At 38.0% G+C, this 26,936-nt stretch overlaps 2 protein-coding genes across 6 annotated transcripts in view; both read right to left on the bottom strand.

Moving 5' to 3' along the window:
- Window positions 1–87: 87 nt before the first annotated feature.
- LOC142972343 (cGMP-dependent protein kinase 1-like) lies at window positions 88–8,592 on the bottom strand. Its single transcript, XM_076113386.1, has 11 exons — window positions 8,355–8,592; window positions 5,863–6,299; window positions 5,354–5,637; window positions 5,090–5,259; window positions 4,767–5,005; window positions 4,239–4,339; window positions 3,731–3,947; window positions 2,196–2,427; window positions 1,253–1,351; window positions 924–1,180; window positions 88–465 (listed from the first exon to the last, which is right to left on the bottom strand). The coding sequence occupies exons 1-11, from the start codon at window positions 8,454–8,456 to the stop codon at window positions 306–308; spliced, it is 2,298 nt and encodes a 765-aa protein (XP_075969501.1). The 5' UTR covers window positions 8,457–8,592; the 3' UTR covers window positions 88–305.
- A 2,235-nt stretch (window positions 8,593–10,827) lies between these two features.
- The window catches only part of Rbfox1 (RNA-binding Fox protein 1), a 38,958-nt gene continuing 22,849 nt past the window's right edge, over window positions 10,828–26,936 (bottom strand). For 2 of the 5 annotated variants that reach the window (XM_076113390.1, XM_076113387.1), the window contains 12 exons: window positions 23,328–23,588; window positions 22,304–22,564; window positions 22,157–22,210; window positions 18,596–18,688; window positions 17,628–17,682; window positions 16,929–16,949; window positions 16,148–16,286; window positions 15,225–15,285; window positions 15,010–15,030; window positions 13,914–14,089; window positions 13,625–13,688; window positions 10,828–13,519 (listed from right to left, as the gene is read on the bottom strand). In XM_076113390.1, coding sequence (XP_075969505.1) covers window positions 13,475–13,519; window positions 13,625–13,688; window positions 13,914–14,089; window positions 15,010–15,030; window positions 15,225–15,285; window positions 16,148–16,286; window positions 16,929–16,949; window positions 17,628–17,682; window positions 18,596–18,688; window positions 22,157–22,210; window positions 22,304–22,564; window positions 23,328–23,588 — 1,251 coding nt within the window. In that variant the 3' untranslated portion in view covers window positions 10,828–13,474. Of the gene's footprint in view, window positions 13,520–13,624; window positions 13,689–13,913; window positions 14,090–15,009; window positions 15,031–15,224; window positions 15,286–16,147; window positions 16,287–16,326; window positions 16,430–16,928; window positions 16,950–17,627; window positions 17,683–18,595; window positions 18,689–22,156; window positions 22,211–22,303; window positions 22,565–23,327; window positions 23,589–26,936 lie in introns of all 5 variants that reach the window. The other 3 variants (XM_076113389.1, XM_076113388.1, XM_076113392.1) reach the window with 3 other exon arrangements.

Raw genomic sequence — 26,936 nt, forward strand, 5'->3', positions numbered from 1 at the left:
TGTGTCCTTAAACACCTATTTTCATGCTTTCAGCGGAAATCCACAAATTCAGGAGGAAAAACATAGAAGGTTGAGATAAAGATTAACTACAATATTTCAGAAGTGAATATAATATTTCAATATACTATGTATAAAAAATGTATAACAATCGCATAACCCATAGTTAGAACTTTATGTGAACAAATTAAAGCCATCACTCTGGTCTACTCATTAAAAAAAAGTATAAAAATATAAAATTTCAAATAATTACTTCTTACAGTACTTTGCAACATAATAGCTTAAGTTTCTAGCTTTCTACCCATCACTTAGAAATCTATATCCCAGCCGGAGGTTTCGTCTGGAGGCAGTTTGTCCTTGGGGTACTTCTCAAAGTTGCCGAGGTCCAGGTCATTAGCGATGGGCTGAACTAGCGGCGCCTTCAGCCTCCTCTCCACCAGGCCTTCCCACTCGATGCCTAAGAACCACCTGCACAGCACAAGTTTAATTAAGTTCCCATTTTTTATGTTGAGATCCCTATGTATAGTAATTAATATAAAAGAAATGCTCATTACCTCGATGCTGTAGTATTGATAATTGCAAGAATCAACTCGTTTTATAATGTGTCTTATCAAAGGGTTTCATTTATAATTGAAGGAACACAGAAATCGTAGTAATAGTAGATAGGATCTTGATCTAGAACTCTATTCTCAAAAAAAGTGCTGTTGCATCAGAATAGAAATAATTTCTTAACCAATATAATAAAAGTTATAATAATAAGGTATAATATGATTTACAACCCACCGAGTGTCGCTGTTATTCAAAGAAATAGAGACTCAGCTATTGTATCTGGTCGTTAAGACACTACGAGAATTTATATGAGTCTGTAATTTATTCATGAACACTTTGGTATACGAAACAATGAGCACATATAACCTTGTACATACTTGTGACTTTTGATGTCAGCAATTCCGTTTTTGAGGTATCCTAGTCGTTCAGCCGGTACGGGTCGGCATAACTTGCGAATGAGGAGTTGAGCCGACTTTGCCACGCGGGGGTGGAAAGCCACTGCGTCTATGCCACGGAGGATCAATGTATAGGTCTTCATGTGGTCACCGCCGGGTGCACGGAAAGGAGGTTTCCCAACCAACAGTTCGTGTATTAAAACGCCTAGTGCCCAGCAGTCCACGGCGCGATCATGGCCCTGAGCCACACATAAGATATTAATACACATGAAGGTATGCTAACAACTCAGTGTAATTTGGGCATTGCTTACCTTATTCAGTACTATTTCAGGAGCTACATATTCAGGTGTGCCGGCAAATGTCCACGTTTTACTATTTGGTGATATACGTTTTGCGAAACCAAAGTCGACCTGCAATGAGAAATAACCTCCGATCAAACACATCGATTTACACACATAAGGTTTACATGAAATTTTGTAAAGAATTTTAGTAGGTACCTAATACCTATAATAAAACTAATACATTTCAAACGAAGTTAAGAAAACAGGAAAATTTGTTATTTGTTAACCACATATAACCTTACCTAAATAAATAACTGCAAGATGAACGTGCAAATAATTATCTGTAATAATGTGTCACAGAAAGGTGTGGTCGTATTTAAGGATAATAAACACTCTCATAAAAACCTGTTTAATTACTTGTTATACAATCCATACTTAACACTTCGCTTATTTACTTAGCAAGATATTATTAAAAGCGACATGAGGTATATTAGAGACTTCATAATCTATACTAATATAATTACTAATATTATATTATTAAGATGAAGAGTTTGTTTGTTTGTTTGTTTGAACGCGCTAATCTCTGGAACTACTGGTCCGATTTGAAAAATTCTTTCAGTTATATCACGCTACTACCAATAGGAGCAGAGTACCAGTGAAAAATGTTACAAAAACGGGGAACATTTTTAACGCTTATGTGGTCAGCTAGTAAAATAATATAAGCTCTAGTACGTTGGTACCTACATAGTTCAAAGTAGGTAACTCCTACTTTATTTTTTAATGGTACATGAGCACCATTTGTCGTCAAAGTCTAAAAATAAACGAGACCATCCTAAGCATTAGGTACTGCTTTGACATTGAAAATAAACTATTAAACATTAATAAAATGGGTTATTGGAATAACGTCAACGTGTCTGTAGGCTGAATTGTTGATTTTATTTTTGTAGGAAATAGGTATAATAAGAAGACCTACCAATTTAATGTATCCTTGTTTGTCAAGCATCAGATTCTCTGGCTTAAGATCTCTATAGATGATGTCTTTAGAGTGCAAGTACTGAAACGCTTCGACTACACAAGCGATCATGAACCGTGCTATATTCTCCGGGAAATATCGTTGTTTCTGCAATATTGTCCACACGTCGCCGCCGAGCACCGGCTCCATGAGGAAATAAATGTATTTATTGTCTTTAAATGTTCGGTACAACCTGAAAAAATAAGACACCATTGTTTACTATAAATATAATAATCATGGGACAACTCACGCAACACACGGTCATTTGATTTCAAACTAAGCAGAGATTATACTATGGTAACCAAATAACTGATAAACATAGTTACATACTTATAAATGCATACTTATATAGATACATTAACAACTAGCCTCAGTACAAATACGTGCTCATCACACAAAGATTTGTTCCGGGTGGGATTCGAATCCACCACACGCTGCGCTACGGTTCTTGTGGCGAGGTGACCACGTTAACCACTGCGTCAAACGTGCAGTTAATAAATTGTTTTATACTTAGTTTGGTATAAAATAAACTGTTTATATAACTAAATCGTGTAATGTATTCGCACACTCTTCAGTGTTTGTAGATACCAACCTACTTTTAGGGAAATATAACTGTGAAGTTACGAAGTAGGACGTGTGACATGCAGTCAGTCATCACTCAACCCACATAACTCAAGGTATTCATCTATACTAATATTATAAAGCTGAAGAGTTTGTTTGTTTGTTTGAACGCGCTAATCTCAGAAACTACTGGTCCTATTTGAAAAATTCTTTCAGTGTTAGATAGCCCATTTATCGAGGAAGGCTTTAGGCTATATAACATCACGCTGCGGTCATTAGGAGCGGAGTAGCAATGAAAAATGTTACAAAAACGGGGAAAATTTTGACCCATTCTCTTAGGTGACGCAAGCGAAGTTGCGCGGGTCAGCTAGTATAAGATAAGGGCCCCGGACATTATTTGCATGTAAAATATTTTTTTAACGCAACGATCAATGTCAAATAATTTTCGATTTAATCAAGTTGTTTTACAGATGTTTATTAACTGTATAGTCGTTTATACATAGATAGAAACTGTTAATCATACACGTGCTGAACAATATGATGTCAATATTTGTATACTGCATACTCTATCTATCTTGCAAGTGTTCATTATAAGTATACGAATTGACTTTACATCATAGCATAAAATTATTTGCAGTGTCTGGTGTCGGAAAAGTGATGACCGGCTTGTCTTCTCACGCATCAGCTAAGTATTTGTTTAGGTAGGGTTTTACCGCTCTAGATGTTAAAAGGCCTACAGACTACACAATTTAAATTCCTAATTGACTTCCTGCTCGAGAGTCGAGAGGAAAACAGGCACAAAACCTTCGAATTCACCTATTTCGATGGTTACCGTATTAACAAGAAGAGTAAGGAAAACCAATTTTAATTAGTGCCTTATGCTAATATCCCGAAGGTTGATATTATTAGGTACCTATGTTTAAACAAATATTTACCTGCAAATAAACGGGCTATTGCACGAAAGCATAATGTCTTTCTCGTTATAAGCGTGCTCTTGTTGCTGTTGCTGCACCATGTCGACTTTCTTGAGGCACTTGAGAGCAAACGTCAGAGAGTGGTCACGTTTGTACTGCACCAGCTCAACCCGGCCGAAGCCTCCCACACCCATCGTACCCACTATCTCCAAATCCTTCAGCTCCACGAATTCAAATTCTAAAAATGTGTTAACCAAATTAATAATATTGCCAAAACAAAACAATTCTACTTATTAGTATACTACTTCTTCGAATTTAGGTCATTGATATCTTGCTAATCCGTATAAAACCCGTTATCTTCTATGAATTAAAATCATCAAGTTTATCTTTTGCGGGATTCATAAATATTTATATCACAATTCACTATAATTCTGCACGTTTCAACAAACACTAAAATACTTCAAATTGAGTTTAAACTATAATCCCTGAAAGGATATCCGTGCTTATTATCTACTTCTATGATACGTACCACTCTTAACTTGTGATATTTTCTTTTGTTGTGACACTCGAGGCACGGCATGTCGAATTCTCCTCAGTTCTTCCAAATTGCCCAAGAGATCCGTAAAAGGCCTGATAGAAATATTAAATTAGGTACTTATAGGTGAATCAGCTGTCTATAAATTTACGACAATTTACTAATGACGACAATTATTATTTTCGTTACCTTATCATAAGTACATCGGTATGTGTAATACTGCCATACGGATTTGCTGTGATTGATTCTGATATGAAAAAGACTTTTACTACACGTTACTTCTACATATAGCATATATTCAGGGTATTCACCACTTCTTTTATTGGCATGACCCATTACAAAAGGAGTGTTTGCGTTAATTCCCCTAATCTATGATATAAGAAACATACAGCGTGAAAGTTTAGAAGTTATAAAAACCCAATACTAGATAAATAAGTTCTGCATTGATGCAGTGACTGCATTTTTCGGCCAATTCTGTGGTGACGAATTAAGATATATCTATCTACAGAAATAACTACGTACCCTCTCTCAAGTGTGAGACATTCCACACCGGGCGCCTGTGCTGTAACGGTGGCCAGTCTTCGGTCTTCATGCAACAGCGCTTGTTCGCCGAAGTATTCTCCTCGGCCCAGCACTCCCACTTTCTTTTCTCCTCCGTCGCCTTCCCGCTTCGTCACCACCACCGTACCTCCACGAATGATGTAAAACTTATCACCGCGGTCACCTTGTCGCACTACTGCTGTACCCGTTGAGAAAAACTCCTGGAAAATGTCAATAAACAATTGTTTATTAATTTGCCACTTACGTTAAATACAATTTCTAACTAATTGTTAAATTTCACAAACCCTTTTCAAGAAGTCAGAGATCTTAGCGAGTTCTATAGGATGGATTCCTTGTAGCAACTTTACTGACGCTAAAAATCTTAAATTGTCTTCTTGTTCTTGCCGACCACTTCGAACCATGATCTTTTGGAACACACGTCGCTCCAACATCCACACCTTGGCTTCTGTTATGCCTAATTAAAACGTTTAAAAAGTAATTAGGTTCTTAGTACTATAGTAAGTAAAAATAATGCTCTGTGCTTAGGGTACGATAATTTTAATACTTACATCGTATCGAGGCAAATCGTTTAGCTTTGTACAAGATAGCAAGTTCACCAAACGCCTCTCCTGGTCCAAATGTTTTGACAACATGTGCTCCTTTGAGCACTTGGAACTGCCCGTGAGCCGACACAAACAGATGACTGCCACTTTCACCCTCTCTGATAATGAGGCTCCCTGTAGCAAACTCTTGCGGACTCATGGCTTCAACCACCGCTTCCAGACGTTTATCATCCATTATGTTCTTGATAAAATCGTTAGCCATGATCGCCTTCCTAATTTGTGCCTGTGATCTAATAACAAAATTATGATTTGTATTATCATGGATATCTAAATTCTTATTACGTGCATAGTGAGCTGAGTATGAAAAGGATTTTGAGACATTGATAACCAGTCGGTACTTCCCTCTGCTAACTCCTACCTTACACAAAAGAAATCTAATCTATTGGTCTTACTCTACGCAAGTCTGATGATCCTAAAATTATTATTACCTAAGTTGTGTTTGTCTGTATACTCACTTTTCATCCTTCTCGTATTTGTCATACTGTAAATCAGAGAGGGAGCGCGTGGTGTCCTGCGGGACGTGGGGAGCGATCACTCCTCGCTTGCGTCGCACGCGCTTGTCAGGGTCATGCTGCACGAGGTCTGACACTGTTTTACGACCGGCACTGCTCTTACGCTCCTCGAAATATAAATTACCGTCCGAATCTCGATAACTTATTTTGCTTTGTATACTTATATGACTAGTTTTCTTTACATTATTATTGTTATGATGTTCATGGTCGTTTGCCTTTTCATTAGAAATTTCCATTGGCGTTGGAGGGTCCATTGGTTTAATAATATTGTTATACGGGACCACGTTTCCATTTTGGGCAGTTGGCTCTTGTGCTTGTATCCATTCTCTTGCAATGTCGCCGTTGCTGTGGTAAGTATCAGTGACATTGTCAGGTATTATCTGGAAGGAAATTATAAATCAAGTTTTATGGGGAATATTAAATATACAATGATTTGTATGGTGCACGGAGATGCGGTAGAGCTGGCGAGCTATACGTACATCCATATTGTACCACCTATTTTATTGTGCAAAAAAAACAAATCATCGATGTACCTAAACCACTCCATGAACCGCTTTTCTGTCAATATCGGTTAGCATCGACAAATTTTGTGTAAAAACTATTCAGAGCTTAGTAACAACATTTTCAGATTATTAGACGTCCTTACTTTAAAAAAAGGCGTTACTTAATATGCATGGTGCTACATTATATCACCTATCACCTAATAATAAAAAAGTAACCATCAGTTTTTGTTCAACTGACGTCAGCTAAAGCTAGCGAAGTAAATATTTCAGGATTTACGGTTCGTTCCTGATAATGTGGCTAAATTTCTTTCCGTAATTGTGGAAAACAGGTACCTACGTCTGTTTTCCCCAAGTTTTCATAAGATAAAAACCGAGAAAGCTTTGATGTCTCGCAGAGATCGTAGCTCAATTCTCTACTATTATCGACTACCGGCAACCCTCCTGTCGTCGAGAAATTTTGTATGAAAATATGACGTCGTAGAAAATATTTTGACAGTACATTCTTAATGTCACATTCGATACTCGACAGTACCGACTGTACAGAATCGCGCTACAAATTGCTCTTAACTAGTAAGTTAGTGCTATGCAATACACATGTATCTACTATTTCGCCTATCTAATACAAAACTAAGAATCGTAACAGTTTTCTTTACCTTGTTTTTTTAAATATTTATTCACCGTTTTGGTAATGTAGAAAAACAGAGATTTATAAATAGATAGCTGCTTACTAACTTAATTATTTCTGATAACAATATTAATATTGTAAAAACAATGAAAAATTAATCCTTAATTATATCTTGATCGTTCGTTATCTGTCACCTTTGCAGTGATTCTAAAAAACTTATCAGAATCACATTTATCTACAAATTAGATTGTTATTTGTGGACGCAAGAGATGGCATTCAGATAGCATGTATCTGGCACTGGGCTCATGTAATTACAGAATGTACTTTTGTAATAACTACCTACATAATATATGTTTGTATAATGTATGCCTCACCTTTGTGTCTTTGCTTCAGTTTACTAAAACTGCTATTAATCATTCAGGTTCAAGCAATGAAACGCTTTTTACTGAACTACTTAGATGATATTAAGCTTAAAACCCCGGTTTACCAATTCTGAATACTAAGTATCGAGTAGCGGTTAGCAGCAGCTAGAATTTGTCATTGCTTTTTAACCTTTTGCTGTCACTTTATCCAACGGATAGATTATCCGACAGTTGTACGCAAGCCGCGATACTGGCCCTAGTCTAAAGATTAAGTAAATACATTAAATTTCTTATTATCAAAGTATAGTATCTATACTATATTATGAACTGCAATTCGACAAATAAAATACTTAATAGCTGTAACAAAACAAAGCCTTAAGGAAAACGTCGACTTGCCTTTTGTCGCAAATATATGTAGTGATAACAATCAATGATCAACGGCAGTGTACCTAGGTATTATTTGAATAGAAACCTAGATAAGGTTTTATACATGATACCTAACTACAGGACAAATTCTTATATGCCTTCATTTGTTTTCTCATCAACCATGGTTTTGTTACAGTTCCTATGACCGACTATTGTTGCCCATACAAACATGCCATTATAGAATATTGGATTTATCACAGTGAATGGTATAAAACATTTGTTTACATAAGAAAGTATAACAAAGGACTGCATATCGTTAGATTTAACATCTTTGTTTAAAAAACAGCCAGCGTCACTGCGCAAGGTTTGATATGTTAGGATATAAAAATGTGCTTAATTCAGCACGATATTCTTTCTTACGTGGGACTTAGTAGTAGAGTAGTTAAAAAGGAATTAGTTCTGCTATAACATAAATATATAAATCTACACGAATTAAACTGTAATCAATAACTTAATGCCTCCCGTATTTTCGGTAGTAGACCAGTGTTAACTTATCATTAAGAACTGTTGTACACTCACGAATATAGTAGGACGCTCAGGAACATTGCCAATATCAGCTGGGACGGTACAAAGCTTGAACCTGCCTCGAGAGGCCCACCTGAACGGCGGACACAACACCATTTTCAAAAACTATTCCTTTAGCATAAATATAAATGCATTATAAACAACACTGTAAATATCAAGAACGAAGCACTGCTGAACGCCCGCACCGAACCTAGACTGTTTGAACGACGCAAGCGCAGCCCTTATCGCTCATGACAGATTATCTCACCATTCCGATTGTTTTAATTATTTCACACTAAAGAATGATTACCTACTATTCGTTATCAAAGAACCTTGCAATCTTATCGACATTAAATTATACGATTGTCACCCAATCAGCACTATTCACACAGTGAAGTGTTATACACTATTTTAAATTAATATTATAATTTGTTTGCCATCGACACGCTAAGAAGACGAAGCACTATTCACAAATATAACTAAACATTTTACTGACACCAAAAACAGGACTGTAGACCAATTAATTCAGGCATTAAATTAAGGTTCTTTGCATCAAGATAGACAGGAAAATTAAAAGACAAATATTTTTTATACTATAATTTATTTATAACGTAAATGAGTACACAATGCCAAAGGCTTTAAAATGATTCACTTCATTCAATATTTTTCATTAGAAAAAAATATTTACAATTTAAAAGAGAAAATCAGCTTTGCAATCCATTAAAATTGCCACACAAAAAAGGAAAAATTCGTAATATCTATTAATTTACTTTAGGTATCACAAATCGTATATGAGGGGGCTCGCTGTGCACTTGGCTTGAGACATTTTTGTAAAATAAAACCGAACTGGTATTCTTTATTGAAGATACGTGCAGTAATAAAATGTGCAATGTAGGTATCTATAAAAATGTGCCAAACGGAAGACATTCATTATGTAACAAATCTATTGTAGTTTACATTAATATTTCAAAAACATTTAGTCAACATTATACTTACAATGTACAGATACAGGAATTGAGCACGGTATTGTAATAGTATTTCAAATACTGGTCGGCTGCAACGGTGTGCGCGAGCAGGCCGCGCTCCGGCCTGCCATGCGACGCTAACGCGTACTGACTGTGAGCGCTCACTAGCTCACTACAAGCAACTGCTGCCTGCTATACCTCCAACTATGTACTCGGCAGATCATCGCACGTACAACCATCTATGAACTATGACTTTCATGACGCTCGCAACAGCGTTGACTTAAATCTTAAAAATGAAAAATATATCTCTATCGTGGTTCCTAAAATATCTTACGGTCACTTGTCGCAAGCCACATACTAGACAAGTCCACTAAATCACTTCACAGTCAGTATGCGTTACGTCTTCCTACCTATGTACGGTTAATTCAAACTGCTAAAATCGTAGACGCGCTGTATAGCGACAATGTCTACAACGCGAAGAGTGACAGAGCGCGTCTACCATTTTAAAGTTCAACACACAGGAATAAAAGTTAACCTCGCTAATATCTGAATAATCTACAACACCAACTGAACAGCTTCGACGAGTGCAATTGACGAACAAGTGATACTTATTAACTGGCTACTTTAACAATATGAACCCGAGGGCACAAGTAATACGCACAACATAGGCGGGAGCCGCCGGTAACAGTATATATACAGTCGAGACTTAGCGGTCCAGCGCCGACCGCGCGCGGCCGCTAATTCTGTAACACGTACTCTAGGCTAAGGGTCGGTCGGCGAGGCGAGGGCCGCCCGTCGTGGCCGGTGCCCGCTACCTAACACCGCTACTGATATGATTTATTATGCACAATATAACAATTCGCTTTAGATCTAATGAATACAGTACCGAAGCCGTCGATCGTATAATATGTGCACAGCATCAAAATAAGAGAGTAGTATTGAAAATTTAATTTAACGTCTCATAAAAACCGAGAAACAAATCGCGTTACAAAATACATATCCTTAATTTATGATTATAATATTTATAATACATTGTTTTGATGTTATTTTTTTTCAATCTTATTGTAGCACACTAACCATTTTGTCAGATATGTAATTTAAATTCTGATTTTTCTCCAAGTAACAACAATTTGGCTTATAATATGTAACTTTATACAAAACTTAGGTATTTTGCTTTTGTGATTTATTACATTATCATTAAAATCATAATAAAAGACTTAAAATAACATAATAAAAATTATGTATCTTTCAGTATTCGAGAAAACAAGACGAGTTTTGGCGTGCAATTACTTATATGGATGCGAATTATTTAATAGATAACAATTTGACATAAACATCGTGATTACTTAGAGCCAAAACAGGTCCCGTTTACTTGATTTATACAATTTGATGATTTAAAATATACGATAATCACATATTTTTGTGACTTTCATTGATACAAAATACTAATGCTAAACAATAAAATCATCAAATAGAATCACATGTACTTAACTTGTTTCTGTACTCAGATACAAAATCTTGCATTAATCAGACAATTCCTACAAATCTAAAAATTACTTAAAATAACGCATTCACGCATGAGTATTCAGCAGTAAAGCACAAAATATTGTTCGAAGCTGCAACGAGACTACAATTAAAATACGATAAAAGTAATCATAACTTATAATATAAGCCAGTGGCACTATAAGGTGAGAGTAATAATATAATCAGTAAAAGGAAAAATATGACACGAACCGCTTATAACATATCGTACGAAAAGTAAAGTGAATACAAAATGAAACATAGGTACCACAACTAATTCCGTAAATATCACATGAAACCTTTACGAGTAAGCACCTTTACTAAATATTTATTATTTTAATTAAAGATTGTGCGCGAAGACTAGAATCTGCAAGACAAACGTAACAATGTCATGGAAATGCTACAAAATCGAGTTAGTTAATCTAATTCTGGAGAGGGGGTGAGAGGAGCGGGTGAGCCGCCACCCCAACATGTTTACTTAATTAAAGCTATGTTCATCAGACGAGCCGAGTTGTGACGCGAGCCGTGTCCCGCCCGGTGCCGCCCTGAGTCGCCCTTAGTCGCCCTGTGTCGCGGGACACTACGTATTCGGTACATTATCTCTACTTGCTACGTAAAGGTTTTAAAAATAAACGGCGAAGCTCTAACACATCGGAGTCGATGCAACCTGCGATACACTCACACCCGCAGACCACGGTGCATCCGTTTCCTTAGAAAATTACAACAATATGTAAAGATCGACAATCAACAATGAATAAATCAATCAGATCTATATAATATATAGTCATTGAACTACGTTAAGATAAAACTACTCTAGATGGCAAACATGTAGATATGTCCTTAGAAAAATTACCTAGGATTAATGAAAACAAAATGAAAGTAAAATGTATGTTGTTTTGTTCATATTATCTATCTACACGATGACTTATAGATTTGTTAAGTTTTTCAGAGTGAAAGACTATTAAATCTATCGAGCAGAGGTGAATGTCATGCAACACGTCTCCACGTCTCCACGTCTCCGAATACGCATGAATCGATGGGTTTTTGTGCTTTGGTATAAACGTTGAGCGAATTCATACACGTTAAGATACTTTAAAATCCTAATGCAAATGTTAGATCTAAAATTTACGACTTCTAAAGGGGTTGGACCCGTATGCGTGTTTGTTCTAAAATGAAAGTCCGTACGCCAGACAAAATATTAAAATAGCACTGTAAAAATAAGACATCGTTAAAAGACAATAGAGTTACGATTAAACATAACTACATACAAGGAGAAATCTCAATGATATGTAAGAACTCGACGGAGTTCCCTTCTTCCCTTACACACTACAGCTAAAGCGTTTCGCCTACTTTTCTGTAAAATATTAGCTTATTTATAAACTAGCAACCGATCATTCGATTTACATCTAACCAGGACCACTAGTCAACACTCCTGGGGCAGACAAATAGAATCCGTACGAGAAGCGAACTGTACGCGGCGAGGAGTCGGTACAAGTGATCAGTAGTGACCAGCAGTGATGCCACACCACCAACATAACACATGGGGGCTCTATGGACAAGCTTCAAGCAATGTACAAACTGAAACCACTCGTCAGCGCAGGGCACAGAGCAGACTGGTGGCAACCCGCCTGCCGCCTGTCTCCTGCACTCACGGCATGCCTACAAACTATTACATCATCAACTGTATACATTACAAGGTAACTTTAGAAAAAATATAATACGTATGTGTAAAATAACAACCAAACAAATGGCACCACAATCATATCGCACCAAATAACGTGTTAGTCCAAAATAGATTTGTTCAGAAACTTCTATTGTCTTTGTTAAGTGATCAACACCGATGTTACGTGTTAGTAGACATACTCGTAATTATATGCCAGCTCTAATTAATATTATCTTACTCGTTTAAAATATCGCAAGGATTCGAATGTAGTTATTATAGTGGAGAGTTAACGGCTTAGTTTACGAATACATTAAGATAAGATAGCTGAATGTATATTCAGCGATCGTAGTTTGGAAACTTGATCAAAAAAATATTTAGTACCAGTAAAATGTGTTTCCATTTAGTATTTACAATTTGTATGATATGCAAGTGCAAAGCTCACTAAATAATATCATTATATAGTAAATATTGTTCTATTGTCAATGATACAAGTGTAACACTACACTAGATAGTTACGGTACGCTAGTCGTAACATGTATTCACAAGAGTGTTATATGTAAATTATATTAACTCTTACAACTCTAAATAGAACGAAAGCACTCACTTTAGCTGCTCGCACTTGTATAGCATTAGGTACACAATAATTTACAATATAGTTCAACTTAATAAACTATTTCCGTTAGAAATTTTAATGACTTTGGTATTTCATAAGTTGTAGTGGCGCGGTAGAGCGGAGGTGTGCGACTGTCCCAGCCACGCGCTCACGACTACTCGCAAGCGCTCGCCACTGTCGGTCGAGTCCTCCAGCTGTCCGTCCGTCTCGCTACCCAAGCTTAGGTACTTAGTAGGTAGTCGGCTAGCGTTTATTATTGATCCTTACATTTATCAATTACGTTTGTACGTTTACAAAGAGAGTTCATTGTCATGTTAAGGTGAGGGTGGCGAAGGTAATATTCGAGTTACATCGTTTCTTGATCCACTGGCTTTTAGTACGGCGCGAATCTGTTGTATCCGCTTCTATACACAGCAGTCTGGAACAAGAACAAATTGTTAGTTAGCACACGTAGTAAATAAGAACAATTTGTAATATTATATTATAGTTCTTAGAAGAATATAATATTAGCAAAAGATCTTACTCCGTAGCCTGTCACTGGTCCTATACCGTGCCCCAAATAAGGATCTGCGTATTCTCTGCCGTACCTGAAAATTTATAAGAAGAGATACATATTAGTGTGTTGATTAGTATAGGTCTCGTTTTGCAAACATCCACGATTTTAAACGTAAAATTACACATAACATTTGTACGGCCACGTAAATGCACGCTGATACGCACATTTCAAAGGCGGAGACATGATGTGTATACGCAAGAATGCGGCCACGTCATGCTACAATCGTAATTCGGTTAGTAAAGTTTAGAGGACTCACGTGGCAGCGAGGGGCGTGAGCGCGGTGGGCGCGGGCGCGGCGCTGACGGCGGCGGCGGCGGCGGCGCGGGCCGCGGCGCCGTAGTTAGCGGCCGCGGCCGCCGCCGCCGCGTGCTGCGCCGTGGTGAGCGGGGACTTCAGCAGGGGCGCTGCTGCCGCTGCCGCTGCCGCCGCGGCCTGCGACACAAACGGGGTTAGACGCGGGTGCTGCGACCGCACACTCGACCTGCGCGTGTGAACAGTGAGCCCACAAAGGTCGACTCGCTCGACCCGTCCCTCGAGTCTCTTACCGTGTGTCCCGCCGCGTCGAGAAATTCTACGACGATAGCCCTCGGCGAGAGATCTGCGTGGCCATTAGTCAAAGCGAAAACGATGCATAGAAGGTAATGTACTACATAAAAGAAAAAGAGTGTGCACGTTTTGTAAATACTAAATATTTACATAAAAAAATCGATTAACATGCAACGCTGCCGGCACGCGTTCCTATGATGGTTGATGTTATTGTTTCTGCACAAACCGTCGACTTCAGTGGTCGGCTTGCACGATGAGTGGCAGACGAGTAATGTTAATGTGATCGATGAACATGAACATGCAATAAAGAAACGAGTATGTCGGTATCGATACAAACTAAATCAAAACGTCGAAATGTTCTAAAACTATCTACGTAATCGGTGGTTGTTAGTGTACTTTGATAATTGCAATTAAATTTTGTGGGCTCAATGTTCTACTCGTAGCATGGTATTAGCGTCTGATCGAGTCAACGTACAGCTTCAACATATGCCTAAAACTAAATCACCCACCACAATACCAACGAACAAGGATAAACTCAACAGTAAGCAAACCGCGCGGGCCGGCCGGGCCGCGCGTGTGCGCAGTCCATCTCGGTTACCACAAACACAATGTGCACCCTGCATTACGGTGGATTACCAACCAATAGGACCATACGAATATAATAAGGAGCAAACAAAATCCCAGCACTCACTCCATGATGGATATCAAACTTATACTAGCGTGGTGGAACATGAATCAGGAAGCGATAGAGATACAGATACAGTCGCATATCGAGCGAAACTGAACTCTAAAGGCGTGACGTTTACCTCGGCTGCCGGCTTCGCGGCCTGTAACAACACACGCACGGTCACCACACCACGCCGTACTCAACGTTACCTCACGCGTCTTGCGACACTCACTGACTGTCACTGACCAATCAAACAATACGCTACAGGTACAGACACTCAACGTTCATTTAATTTATTCATTATTCATATTGTAACTGACAGTTTCATGATAATCTGACTCGAATACTATTTACCTGGAGTCTGTAGTTGTTGTCGGCCGTGGCGGCGGCTGCTAAGAACGGGTCGTAATATACACTGTGAAGTAAAATTTATATTATACAAGCAATTGATAACTCGTAATACCATTTGACTACTGTGTTCCACACATTGTGCCACAGTTTAAACATATTACACTACTAGTATATTTTAGTCAAATAGTATTACGTATCAGCAACCATATGAAATTAAACATTAGTCATAATTATACTGAACATTTAAGCACATTATTATTTGGTTGTTCTACTATACTCTAATATAATCTATTATTATGTGCAGCGAACATTTGCCTCATGTTCATCCAAGTGCTATTAGTGCAAAATATTAGGAAATAATATTATAAAATCTATTATCTAAGTAATAATTATTATCTACTCGAAGTTGACTAAACGACATTATCGGAGGAGTAAGCACTATACATTTAAAATGGCTAAGGCAAACAATCCAGTTAAGTTGTCGCAGCTAGTTAGTTACATATATTATAAACATTTTACTTGATGTGCCGTGTACGTTAATAAACATTAATATTAAATATAAAATAACTCATACCACAGTTAGGTGATTGGGGTTCTAGGGATAGGAGTGGCTGGGAGCGTAGGGGAACACTTGCATCCTGTCACATACATATATTATTGTAATATAATATCGTTCATGTACTGCAATTTTTCTCCTTTCTGTATATGCACAATTACGTGCACGTACACTGTTAACATGAAATGTTCAAATTAGGCAAACATTGCTAAGTATTCATAGAATCGTTGCTCTTCTTACTATAAACTTTTGTATTAAGACTGCATAATGTCACTTATTGATTTAGAAGTGTTTATTTCAGTGTCACAGGTGGCGCTCGGAGGTGGAGGGGGGAGGGGCAGGTGCGGGGGCGGCGTGGTGCAGTACTCACGGGGCGTACGCGTGCAACGGCGACGCGTAGGCGGCGGCGCGGGGCAGGACGGCGTGCGGGAGGGTGTGGGGCGCGGCGTGCGGGGCGTGCGGGGCGTGCGGGGGCGGCGGCGGGCGCGGCGAGCGGGCGCGCAGGGCGGCTACATGCAACAGTCACACGCTACTCTAGACATGCGTTACCTGCGACGCTGCGCGGCGCGCGGCGCCAGCACCAGCGGCGGCGCGGCCGCGGCGGTCGGCGCGGCGCCCAGCCACGGCCACGTCACGCCCGACACCCGCAGCCCTGCGCACACAAGCGCGCGCTACACGCCTCTACCGCACTCTCTACCTCGCTCTACCGCGCTCTACTGCGCTCTACCGGACCGGACGGAGCCTCCGACGCGTTCGCTTCGTTTGAAAAAGGTTTGCGAGGAGAGGCCTTCTCTTCCAATTGTATCGTTCTCGTCTCGTGCGTCCGAAGATATGCGACACGATGGACGTGAAAGAACTTTGCTCGTCCTCGCCTTGTTTTACTACATTTATGAATCTGGTGTCGGAGCACCGTTGACTACTGATTGGATTTTTTACATTTGTAGTCGTTTCTGATAGAACCAGTCTCTGTAATATGCTCCCGCAGTGCAGCACGGGGGTTCATTTGATCGTGAAGGGCTGAGGGGTATGATTTCCCACCACATTGATTGTAAGACGCTCATGCTCGTATGAATGTTATTTAATGTAAACGCGAAAGCTTTAGTCTTCGATTGTAATATCATACAAAAATACTCATTTAACGAGTCTCTTACCTTCGGGCCACTGGACACACACTGAAACAAAATTAGAAATCCTTAATATAGTTTTCGTCGGCAAGTTAATTTTTATAATCTAAATCTAAGACAGTAAATATAAAAACATACCTAGAAGACATTCTCCACTACAAAATTTAAATATGTAGAGTGCATTAGGTAGTTGCAATCATTCCAGCAAACGTTAAGGTATGAACAAACGTGTATTTCAATAGCTGTACGAAACTGTGTTATGTATATCTAGCAAGCTGTCTAACAGTAGGTGTCATCCGTTCATATACAGTGAGTTAAGTTCGGCAGGCAATGTGTCGCCGGAGACAGGGACTCTGTCTGTCGGGGCGCGAGTGTCGTGTGAGGGCGGACTGTACTGTACAGCGACACTGTCTCCGGCTGCTGACCGCGCACTCATCCACTAAGTAGCATTCACCTAGTTAGCATTCAGACAACGGAACTAGCCACATGTAATTATATAAGTACATTGACATGAACAACACCGAACTTTACAATTTCAGCTCTCTCACCCAAAGTGGGAACTGATCCATTTCTAGTCAGAATAACTGGATGGATTAAAAAGAGAAAATTCCAAGATGCATTATACTTTGTACAGGTGTAGGAAAGTGTATGTTTCATTATATGTGTCGGTATTCAGACTTTATTTGTAAACTGAGGAGATGAATATAATATACGTGTGTTACTTACCATTAGGTACTGTCGGAGGTTTCTTTGTCTGCACTCTCGCTGTTGCATTATTAACCTGATTTGGAGTAAATTCTATGTGAGAATATGCTTCCGGACTTAGATATAAATAAATTGGCTGATTTTATACAAGTATGTTGTGCAAACTATTAACATTTGAAATACCGCTTTTTGAAAACGTGCTTTTGAGGATCAGGAATTCTTCATACACTCTGAAACACTGCGATATGTTTTTACAGGAGTCGAACCCATAAACGTGTACAATATTACAGGATTATATTTATTAACAGTACGTAAGGTATTTGGTGTAAACAATGTTATATCTAAGGTAAAATCAGCCAATTGCATATCAGATGTCTTGTAATGAAATTCAAATTGAAATAATTAAAAAAACAAATGACAGTTAAAATAATATGACCAAAATAATAAAACAATATTTTTGAATAATGACCGTAGACATCTGATACTTAAACATAAAATAAAGGAAAATCGGGATGAAATTTAAGAATTTATTAGGGATATTTATGTATGTTAAAGAGATAATACTTTTCCACAGTGAATGTAATTCACATAGTTGTCTGGCGTGTACGCAGACTGTTTCGTCTACAGTACCACTTTTCAGCATTTCTATAGAATTCAAAACGAATAGATAGAATGGAACTAAAATTTGTATTTGCAATCTTACCTCTGCGGCATTGTGACGGTTCGTTCTACATTTCTCTGTGAGACACTCTCTCTTTCGATCGGCATATTAAATGACCGTCTAGAGAGTAAAGGGATAAAATAAATAAGGTTTGTTTGTGGATTAGACGCCGGCGTACTTAGTGCTAATATGCGGGACCGCGGCGCGGCACGCTAGCATGACAGTAACTACAGAGCAGACGAGCGCAGGTTGCGGTGGGCGTGGGCGTAGGAGCGGGATGTTATAAGTTACATAGTGCTACGGATGGTATTCATTGAGTCATGCACACCTCTATCTTTCTGCCCTCAACCACGGTGCCGTGAAGACGCTCTCGTGCTCGCTCCGCATCACCACTATTTGCGAATGTTACAAAACCGAATCCCTGCATGCAAGACAGACAAAACATGCATTAAAAACAGCGTCGCTCAAAAAACAACGTGCAACAAAAATTAACATTTATGCATTGCATATTCTTTTTTAAATATTCTAGTGAAATATCGAGAAAATATTATCGAGTCAATTACGTTGATACTTTGAGCGTATTCTAGCTGTATGGGTACACAGAAGCGTTTGGATCACAGTAATAAATTAATGTAACGTCGCTCGACCTAGTAGTCTGTACTATTGGTAGGAGAGATTGTATCACTGTATACAACGAGACTTAAGGAATACCTTTCACACTAATCATAGACACTACGTAAATCAGAATGACAAGTACTTGTGTGGGATGTTAGCTGCGATTTGTTCTATACAGAAAAATCACCGGTCATGCAGTGGCTAGAGTCAGCTAAATGGATCTAGGAACACACTTACATATACCGAACGGATTGCGCTTGTTCCATCACGGAGAAATGTTATACAATATTCAGAACATCGATAGATCATACCTAGTTTTAAAATGCTAAAATTACAAAATTACCGTAAAGTATTCTAGTTGGAGACATACTAAGAGTCAAACCTACGATATGTTTACAATATGACATTGTGCAGTACTGTACAGTGCTCAAAACTAACACTTTAAACATAAGCGTACGTACTTAATACTTATTGTTCATTATATAAATATATATGTATGTATATCTTGTACATCCTATATAATTACATTGATGTGAATCACACAAAATCACTATTATAATTGATGTAAGTAGCATTTAGTACGCGGTATACAATTTCAGTATCAATAGATCGTGCTTAGACAAATGAAACTACTTACTTTCAATAAATGGTGATAACCCATAGATACAAAAAGCAGCTAGCACAGCACACAATACAGTGGAAGAGACGAGTTGTGAAAGTGGCAAACAAGTTGCTGATTGTACGAAACGCTTACACTTATAAAAGCAAATGACAGCTCTATTATTACCATTCTGAGTGCAAATACTTATAATGTAAACATTAAATCTGGGCAGAGAGAAAGAGAAAGAAAAAAATATAGTATTACGAAGATGCGAGGTCCCGTCCAACACTCGCGGTACCCGACCGGACTGTAACACAACGCACACAGTGCAACAAGCTCTCAGTATTGTTGACAGACACAGAATCGATCCAACAGACGAGGAAGACACAAGTGACATATCGCTCAGAAACATTACGCTGTGACCCGCAGACACCCGCACCGACACTCGCACTGACACACACTAGTGTCGCACGGTGTCACACAGTGTCAAATAGTGTCACGCTCACTCACTGAACATTGCAAATCGGCTTCACAACAACTATTTGCATTCGCATTGACTGCTCACTGCAATGTGCTTTATACACGTCTATTATATCGATCCCGTTATATACATTATCTCTTATAGTTACACTGACTGAAGCTTTTGAAACTTCATAAATAAGAGACCTGTCTATGAACTCTTTTTTATTACAATAAAGTTACCCCGCTGTGTTGTAAAGGTAGTTGTTGTTTGATCAAAACGCCGATTTGAATCCTCAAGTGAAAGCCTAATGTTACCGGACGTATATGAGAGTAAAGCCAATCTAAGTGATGCACCCTATAGTTACTTCTAGTAAAATAACTTACATTTTATAGTCATTGCGTTACATCATATAACATTGTGTTTCCAGGGTTCAGCGAAATATACATGCCCAAAACTAATAAAAAATATATTCCCTTGTTAGGAAGCATGACTGAACGATTTTTAATATTTATTAATAACATAGTGGACAGAAAATAGTAAGTACACTGTCAATCTAATAGTCTAAATACATCAGAATCATCGATCATCCAAACTACAACATAGATGCATTAAAAGATTTGTACATGACAATATAAGTAAATATATACAAAATGTCAAAACTCAAGAGACATATATAAACATATAGCACTATATAACAAAGATCGGAGCAGTTTGGACGATTGTAACAACCTCATTAGTGATGAATAATAGAGCTGTCCTGAAAATATGACTTAGGAAATCAGCTGTTATAGTGACGATGCACATTCTCTAATACTGCATATCCCAATGTGAGGCATTGAAGAAAAAATAACTTGGAGCTATTATTTCAAAAGAGTAAAATACTTTGTTGACATGAGCGAGCATGGACTACTTTAGGGGCGGTCACCAAACTGACACAAGGAAAGCAGTAAACACGAAAAAGCGTTCAATCCAATCAATTATTATAAAAATATTTCGATAATAACTCTTTAAATTTCATGGGAATAAATCATTTACAGTGAGTTGTTTTTTGAGTATCTTTGAAATATGTAAAATTAATGTTGCTAAATATCAATAAAATGCACCATGGACTTACCGAATGCGTAATCTAAATTCAACACGACAGTAATACAATGTGCCAACAAGGACAGTTGGAATTAAACGGGTGATACCCATACAAGTATGTCGATAGTGCATTAAGTAAATATAGTCCAGATTTTGTTCAAAATCAGAATAATAGACATTATTATTCAATGATAATATACAATGCAATTAGAGATACTGCACCAAACATTAAAACCAATATGCTATGAGAAAGAAGTTTGTTTTAAAACACAATTATGATTATTGTAACTAAGCCCATTTGCCTTTAATTTTTTGTTAAGCAAGGATAATTAATCAAATCGCATGAATTGAAAGAAGTAAAACTTTAGAACATATTATTATTATTAGGAAATATTTGTATAAAATCGGTAGTTACTTTGGTTTGGGCAGAGATTGCTAATAAATGTTAGTAAGACCTCTTAGCTACTGCACTTCTGCCTCTTGGGAACATAATCATTGATAACTATTATTACATTATGATAATAAACAATATTAATTAAGTTTGTTTTGTTGTAAAATCTAATAAACAATACTTGACAAGTCAATAGCTATGAAGTGCAAATTTGGTGCGTAAATTAAAGGAATAATGATGTTAACTTATATAGATCTAATTTAATCTGAACTGATGCGAGTAATAACAATCGCAGGATTTGTTTACATATTACTTTTGCTTTTCAACTTACAGTAATATTAAAACAAATTCTACATATATTTGAAAGTCTGTACTTTGTGTAAGTATGCACTGTAATCATCATAAGTGTTTTTTATTGACATATTTCTATAATCTTTAATAATTGGTCATTTATTTAAAATTATTCCTTTAAATTAATATCATTGGATCGATAATAAACCGAAAAACACTGCAATAACAGCATTGTTTTAAATTTTTACTTTAACTTTAAATCTATTTACTAAAATAATATTTTACTAACTATCATGTTATAATTTTACTTCTGTGGTATTTAGCATGTTTTTCGGTTCGATTGATAACAGTATTTCAAGAAGTGGCCACACTGAAATCAAATTACAAAAAAATGATTTCAATGAGCCACTCGGTTTTCAGCAATTTAACTGAGAACATTGCTTACCTTGGAGCCACGTTCATTGAAGATTATTTCTACATCAAGTATCGTGCCATATTGCTGAAATGTAAAAGTTTATACGTTAAAAGGTTGACTATTGGAGTGTGTGACGTCGGCGTGCTGTTATGTAATAGTTGAAATGGATGTACATACCCCGAACATATTTCTTAGATCGGGATCTCTAAATCTGAAGGGTATGTTGGAAACGTGTAACCGTTTCGGTTGCGAGGCTTGTGAGACGGGCACGAGGGTCTTGTCTTGCGCAGGCTGGGCGGCGACGGCGGCGCTGACAGCCGCGGCGGCCGCATGAGCCGCCGCCGCTTGCTGCGCCACCACTGCTGCCGCTTGCTGTGCCACTACCGCTGCCGCCACGCTCACAGGAGTGCTCTCCTCATTTGATTCTCCTTCGCTTTGCTGAAGTTCATTCACAAAAATATATTTATACTTATGTAGAAATCTCTAACTACATAATATATATGATTTCTGCACATACTATCTCAATGTCTATTCAAGCCACATCAAAACAAATAGTTTGGATATGGCTTGTTATAATAATTTTCCAAATACGAGGTTTTCGCATTTATCAATACGACCTAAACCGGTTTAATATTTTGTTCTTACATAATAACAGTTTACGTTATATCAAGTGACATCTTGTAACACTACGCTGTCTTTCAACTTCAATAATAAAGGTTTATAAAATATGTCGATTAATGACCGATATACATATCGACAAGTCATCTAGCCGCGAACGAAATTACTCTTTTACCCCGGAGACCATTTTTCATTTCGAACGTTCAGCCTTCAAATAAACCGACCTAATCAATAAATGATTAATAAGTTTCGGTCAGAATCATTGCATGAGTACGGCTATACATGATTCAAAGTATAACTAAACACAGTTTAAATAGTTCTATTAGAAGAATAGTTTCAGTATAATCTCCAATGCGAGTAATAACTTTGACGACATAGACCGACATTGCTAACATGGTCAGATTCTTGGCATCAGTCGTAATGTTGATTTTATTACTACTCTGTTCGGCTGAAACCGATATGATATAATATTTTATAATCTTCAGGATTATATATTCTATTACAAACCGTTTTTTAAAGGGGCTGTGCATAAAACAATGTTTTTGACATGGAAAAGACTTATTTCTCGTCGAGAAGTACTTACTGAGGTATTATTTTGATTTTCTATTGAATTTTGTGTGTGTGTCTGTGACGGTGGCTGTGGTGAGAAGTTGGCTGGCGGTAGTGGTGCCGGTGGTGGCGGTCCTTCACTTTTGACGAGTGGAGGCTGTGGCGGCGCGGTGGGGCCCGCTGCCTCTGCCTTCACACCGGCTAGGGCGTCACCGTTGGCGGCGAACTGCGCTGCAGCCGCCGCAGCCGCCGCCGCCGCAGGGAACGGGGTCGCCATACCCGTCCCCACCATGTGCTGGAATTCACAAACATTACAACATTAAAATCACATGTCATCGACCTATATTAATTGTGTCGAAAGAACGGCATTGACTATCAAAGAATTCTGAGCTATTTCTCTCAGGGACGCGGCCTAGGTGGCTTATGTACTAATTCTGTCGTAATAAATAAACCCGCTTATAGTTGACGTTTCTGGGCTGCGAATCGAAATATTGACGCGAACAACTCGTGCCAAAACACGAGTCGCTCCACATCGGCATCTTCACATTCGCCATAGTCGTGTGACTTGTGCGTAGCCCATACACAATTATTTAAATGATGGTACTTACTCTACATTTCTGTCTTTATATGGACTAATAAATAGATCGTTGAAGTTTTGTTAAAACTAATAAAAACAGCTAAGTGTTTACATAAGTTAATCTTGCAGTTGCCAAGTCTGAAGTTTCCAATTTTCTATTGAGTCAACAGAGCCAAAACTTAGTCGACTAAATCTCATAAATCATGCTGAAAGTTCTTAATAGATTTTAAACCTAAAAAGGAGCATTGGTTAGGCAGTTCTATTAAAGAACCGTGGTTTATTTATGAAAATGTAAGGAAAGTTGAGTTGCAAATAAAAGTCGATATCAGTTGAAGCAAGACAATGGATTTTTTTACCGAAATAGCGTCAGTTAAAATTTTCGTGTGTGCCTGCTACAGATTTGTTGTACATCATTCTACGTACATTATCGGTTTCTTGAACATAAATAATGTATTCACTGGTTTGCTGTACATACGTGATATGTACGTACGTGTAACGTAAACCTGACATATTAGGAGGATATTATAGAGTCAAATTTCGAGCGAGGCATGTTGCAAAGCTGCCTGTTGTTATTATTAAAACACACACGCTCACTCCCTTTAATTTTATTTTACGTCCCGAAAGCCTGTCGGTAACAAAATTAAATTGCGAATGAAATCTAACACGGAACTCGCCCCGGCCGAGCGGTTTGCCACCGCTGAAAAACCCTCGACCTTGGGCTTTAAACATAACGAGTGGAGCTTTAATCTTCAAATACAAAACGGGTAATTTATTCACGCAATATTCACATGTATGTATATTACTTAAAACTCCTATTTGTTACAGCAAATGTGTCGCGATATTACAAATAAAATATACGCGAGCTGTCGAGCAATGTTATAAAATCATGAATATTACAAGTACGAGTTGGAGTACACATTGCTACACAGGAAACGAGAAAATTAGGAAGTGGCTATTGGACACAATTGCATAGACTGTCGCGCTGTTGCTTACTTCATGCTCATTTAAAGAACCCCTCGCGTATTGAAATATTTTATATTATATTCGAGTAGTTATATTTCTATAGAATTGTATGAGTATAGAGCCCGTAGGAGTAGTAAAGACCTTTAAATAAAACTTGAAGCGTACTCTTTGTGCCCGCTAGGAAAATTAAGGTATATTTAGAAACGCACATTAAAGTAAAGGAGAATTAAAGGTGTAGCGACCAGATTACTTCGTTGCCGTGCGCCTGTTGAAACATAAGATAAGAGGTCTCTCCGTGACCTCAGTCTAACTTTATAATAACAATGTTAATTATCAACCACGATCTGGTTCCTTCAGTAGTATCAGCAGCATTGCTATCACAATAAATATTTATGATGTATTTATAAGAGAATAAAAAGAATAAAATACCAGCTCGCCTCTACAGCTAGCATTTAAGTGTCTAAATCAATCATAAATACGTTTTCTTCTTAACGTAATTAACAGCTAATAAATTACGTCTAGAAGAAGTAGAGTGTCTTACATTATTATTAATCATTTTCTTTTCTAACAATAGAATTCACGCATTACTCTATTAATAAAATGATTCCATACAAAGGGAACTCAGCTCCAAATATTCGAAACCCTTAACAATGAGGTGTAATTTTCCCAAAAAATATAAACGAACACAACATTTAGGTGAATAGCACAATTTTACCATTGTGTTGCTTCTACAATAGATCTGTGTAAAAACGACGTGGAACTCCTTTTAAAAGATCCGCTAGCGATATCGATAGAGTCAATACTGGGGCGCCGGTCGAAGGGTGATCAATTGAAAACATTATTAATAACGACCCTTTGATGACGATGCCGCTATCGGCACTTCATCGATTTTGTGCTACGCGCACTTTACACTTGGAAATTTTAAAACAATCACATTTACAGCCTCTGGCTGTTAATATTAAGCAAGAATTTTGAGTTAAAATGTTAATAGAGACTTTTACTGAACCGGTCGACACAATTTTTATAAAAGCTATAAGTAATTAGGAACATTTATACAGCAACCGCCTGCTGGCATTGTAATAAAGGGTCCAGAATATTAAAAGGGAATAGGAATTAATAACAGTGCAATAAGTATCATGGCGACGGTTATTAAACGATATTGTCACACGCTTACGATCCAATAAAACGCCATGTGACTGTTGGTTATTTTTGAAGCGATACAATGAACACGAAGAATATAGAGAAGAGTCGTAGTGCCAAGACACTCGAGACACATACGCAAGACAGTGTGGAGAGTCTCGGCTCTCGGCTCTTCTGCGCCAGAACGAAGGGCACTTCGTTTTTGAGTTCTAATTTGCCAACGGTGACACCGGTCCGCGGCGGGCGATGATTTACTACACATGTCAAGTTGCCTTAGCACCCTCTACATCTTGTTGCTATTTATGGTAACACGACGACACAATAGTCGTGACTCACTGCGTAGCACCACAAGAAGCTACGTACTTATACGACATGACAGTAATACTCAACTAACTTCATACATATTCCAGGCACACGAGCATCGGCTAAAACTTTATTTAAATTAATACCATGTTATATCTCACAATTTTAAGCCACTCAACGAATGGTAGAGTAAGTGGTCACGACTATTAGAAAGGAAGTAATAATAAACACTTCAGTAATGGACGTGAACCGAGTCTACGAATGTTTTTACACATCACAAATCAATCGAAGTGCAGGCATCTACTACTATTACACCCCGTGGTTAATAGTTCGAAGAAGGCTACAATGAGCACTACACATGTGGTGCGCCACCTTCCAGTCGTATCCGGCGCTCGTGTAAACAAGCCGACTTTTTATAGAGCGCGCCTGCGATTCGTCTCGCACAACCGCCTCGCTCCTTATTCTCGTTTGCTTCTGAAACTGTACAGAATGTTTGTAAACCACTAGGTACAGTTTATAGTTTCTTTGTAAATGTGTAAATATAACCGCCTAACTAATAAACCTTTTAAAGTATGTATATCCTGCACAAAGAGCTCTTTGCGAGTTTTAAAGTTAATTCAAATTCCGGCGTGGTACATACGTTACTACGCCTAATGTGAA

Source organism: Anticarsia gemmatalis, chromosome 4 (genome assembly GCF_050436995.1).
Source record: "Anticarsia gemmatalis isolate Benzon Research Colony breed Stoneville strain chromosome 4, ilAntGemm2 primary, whole genome shotgun sequence".
NCBI classification, from domain to species: Eukaryota; Metazoa; Arthropoda; class Insecta; order Lepidoptera; family Erebidae; genus Anticarsia; species Anticarsia gemmatalis.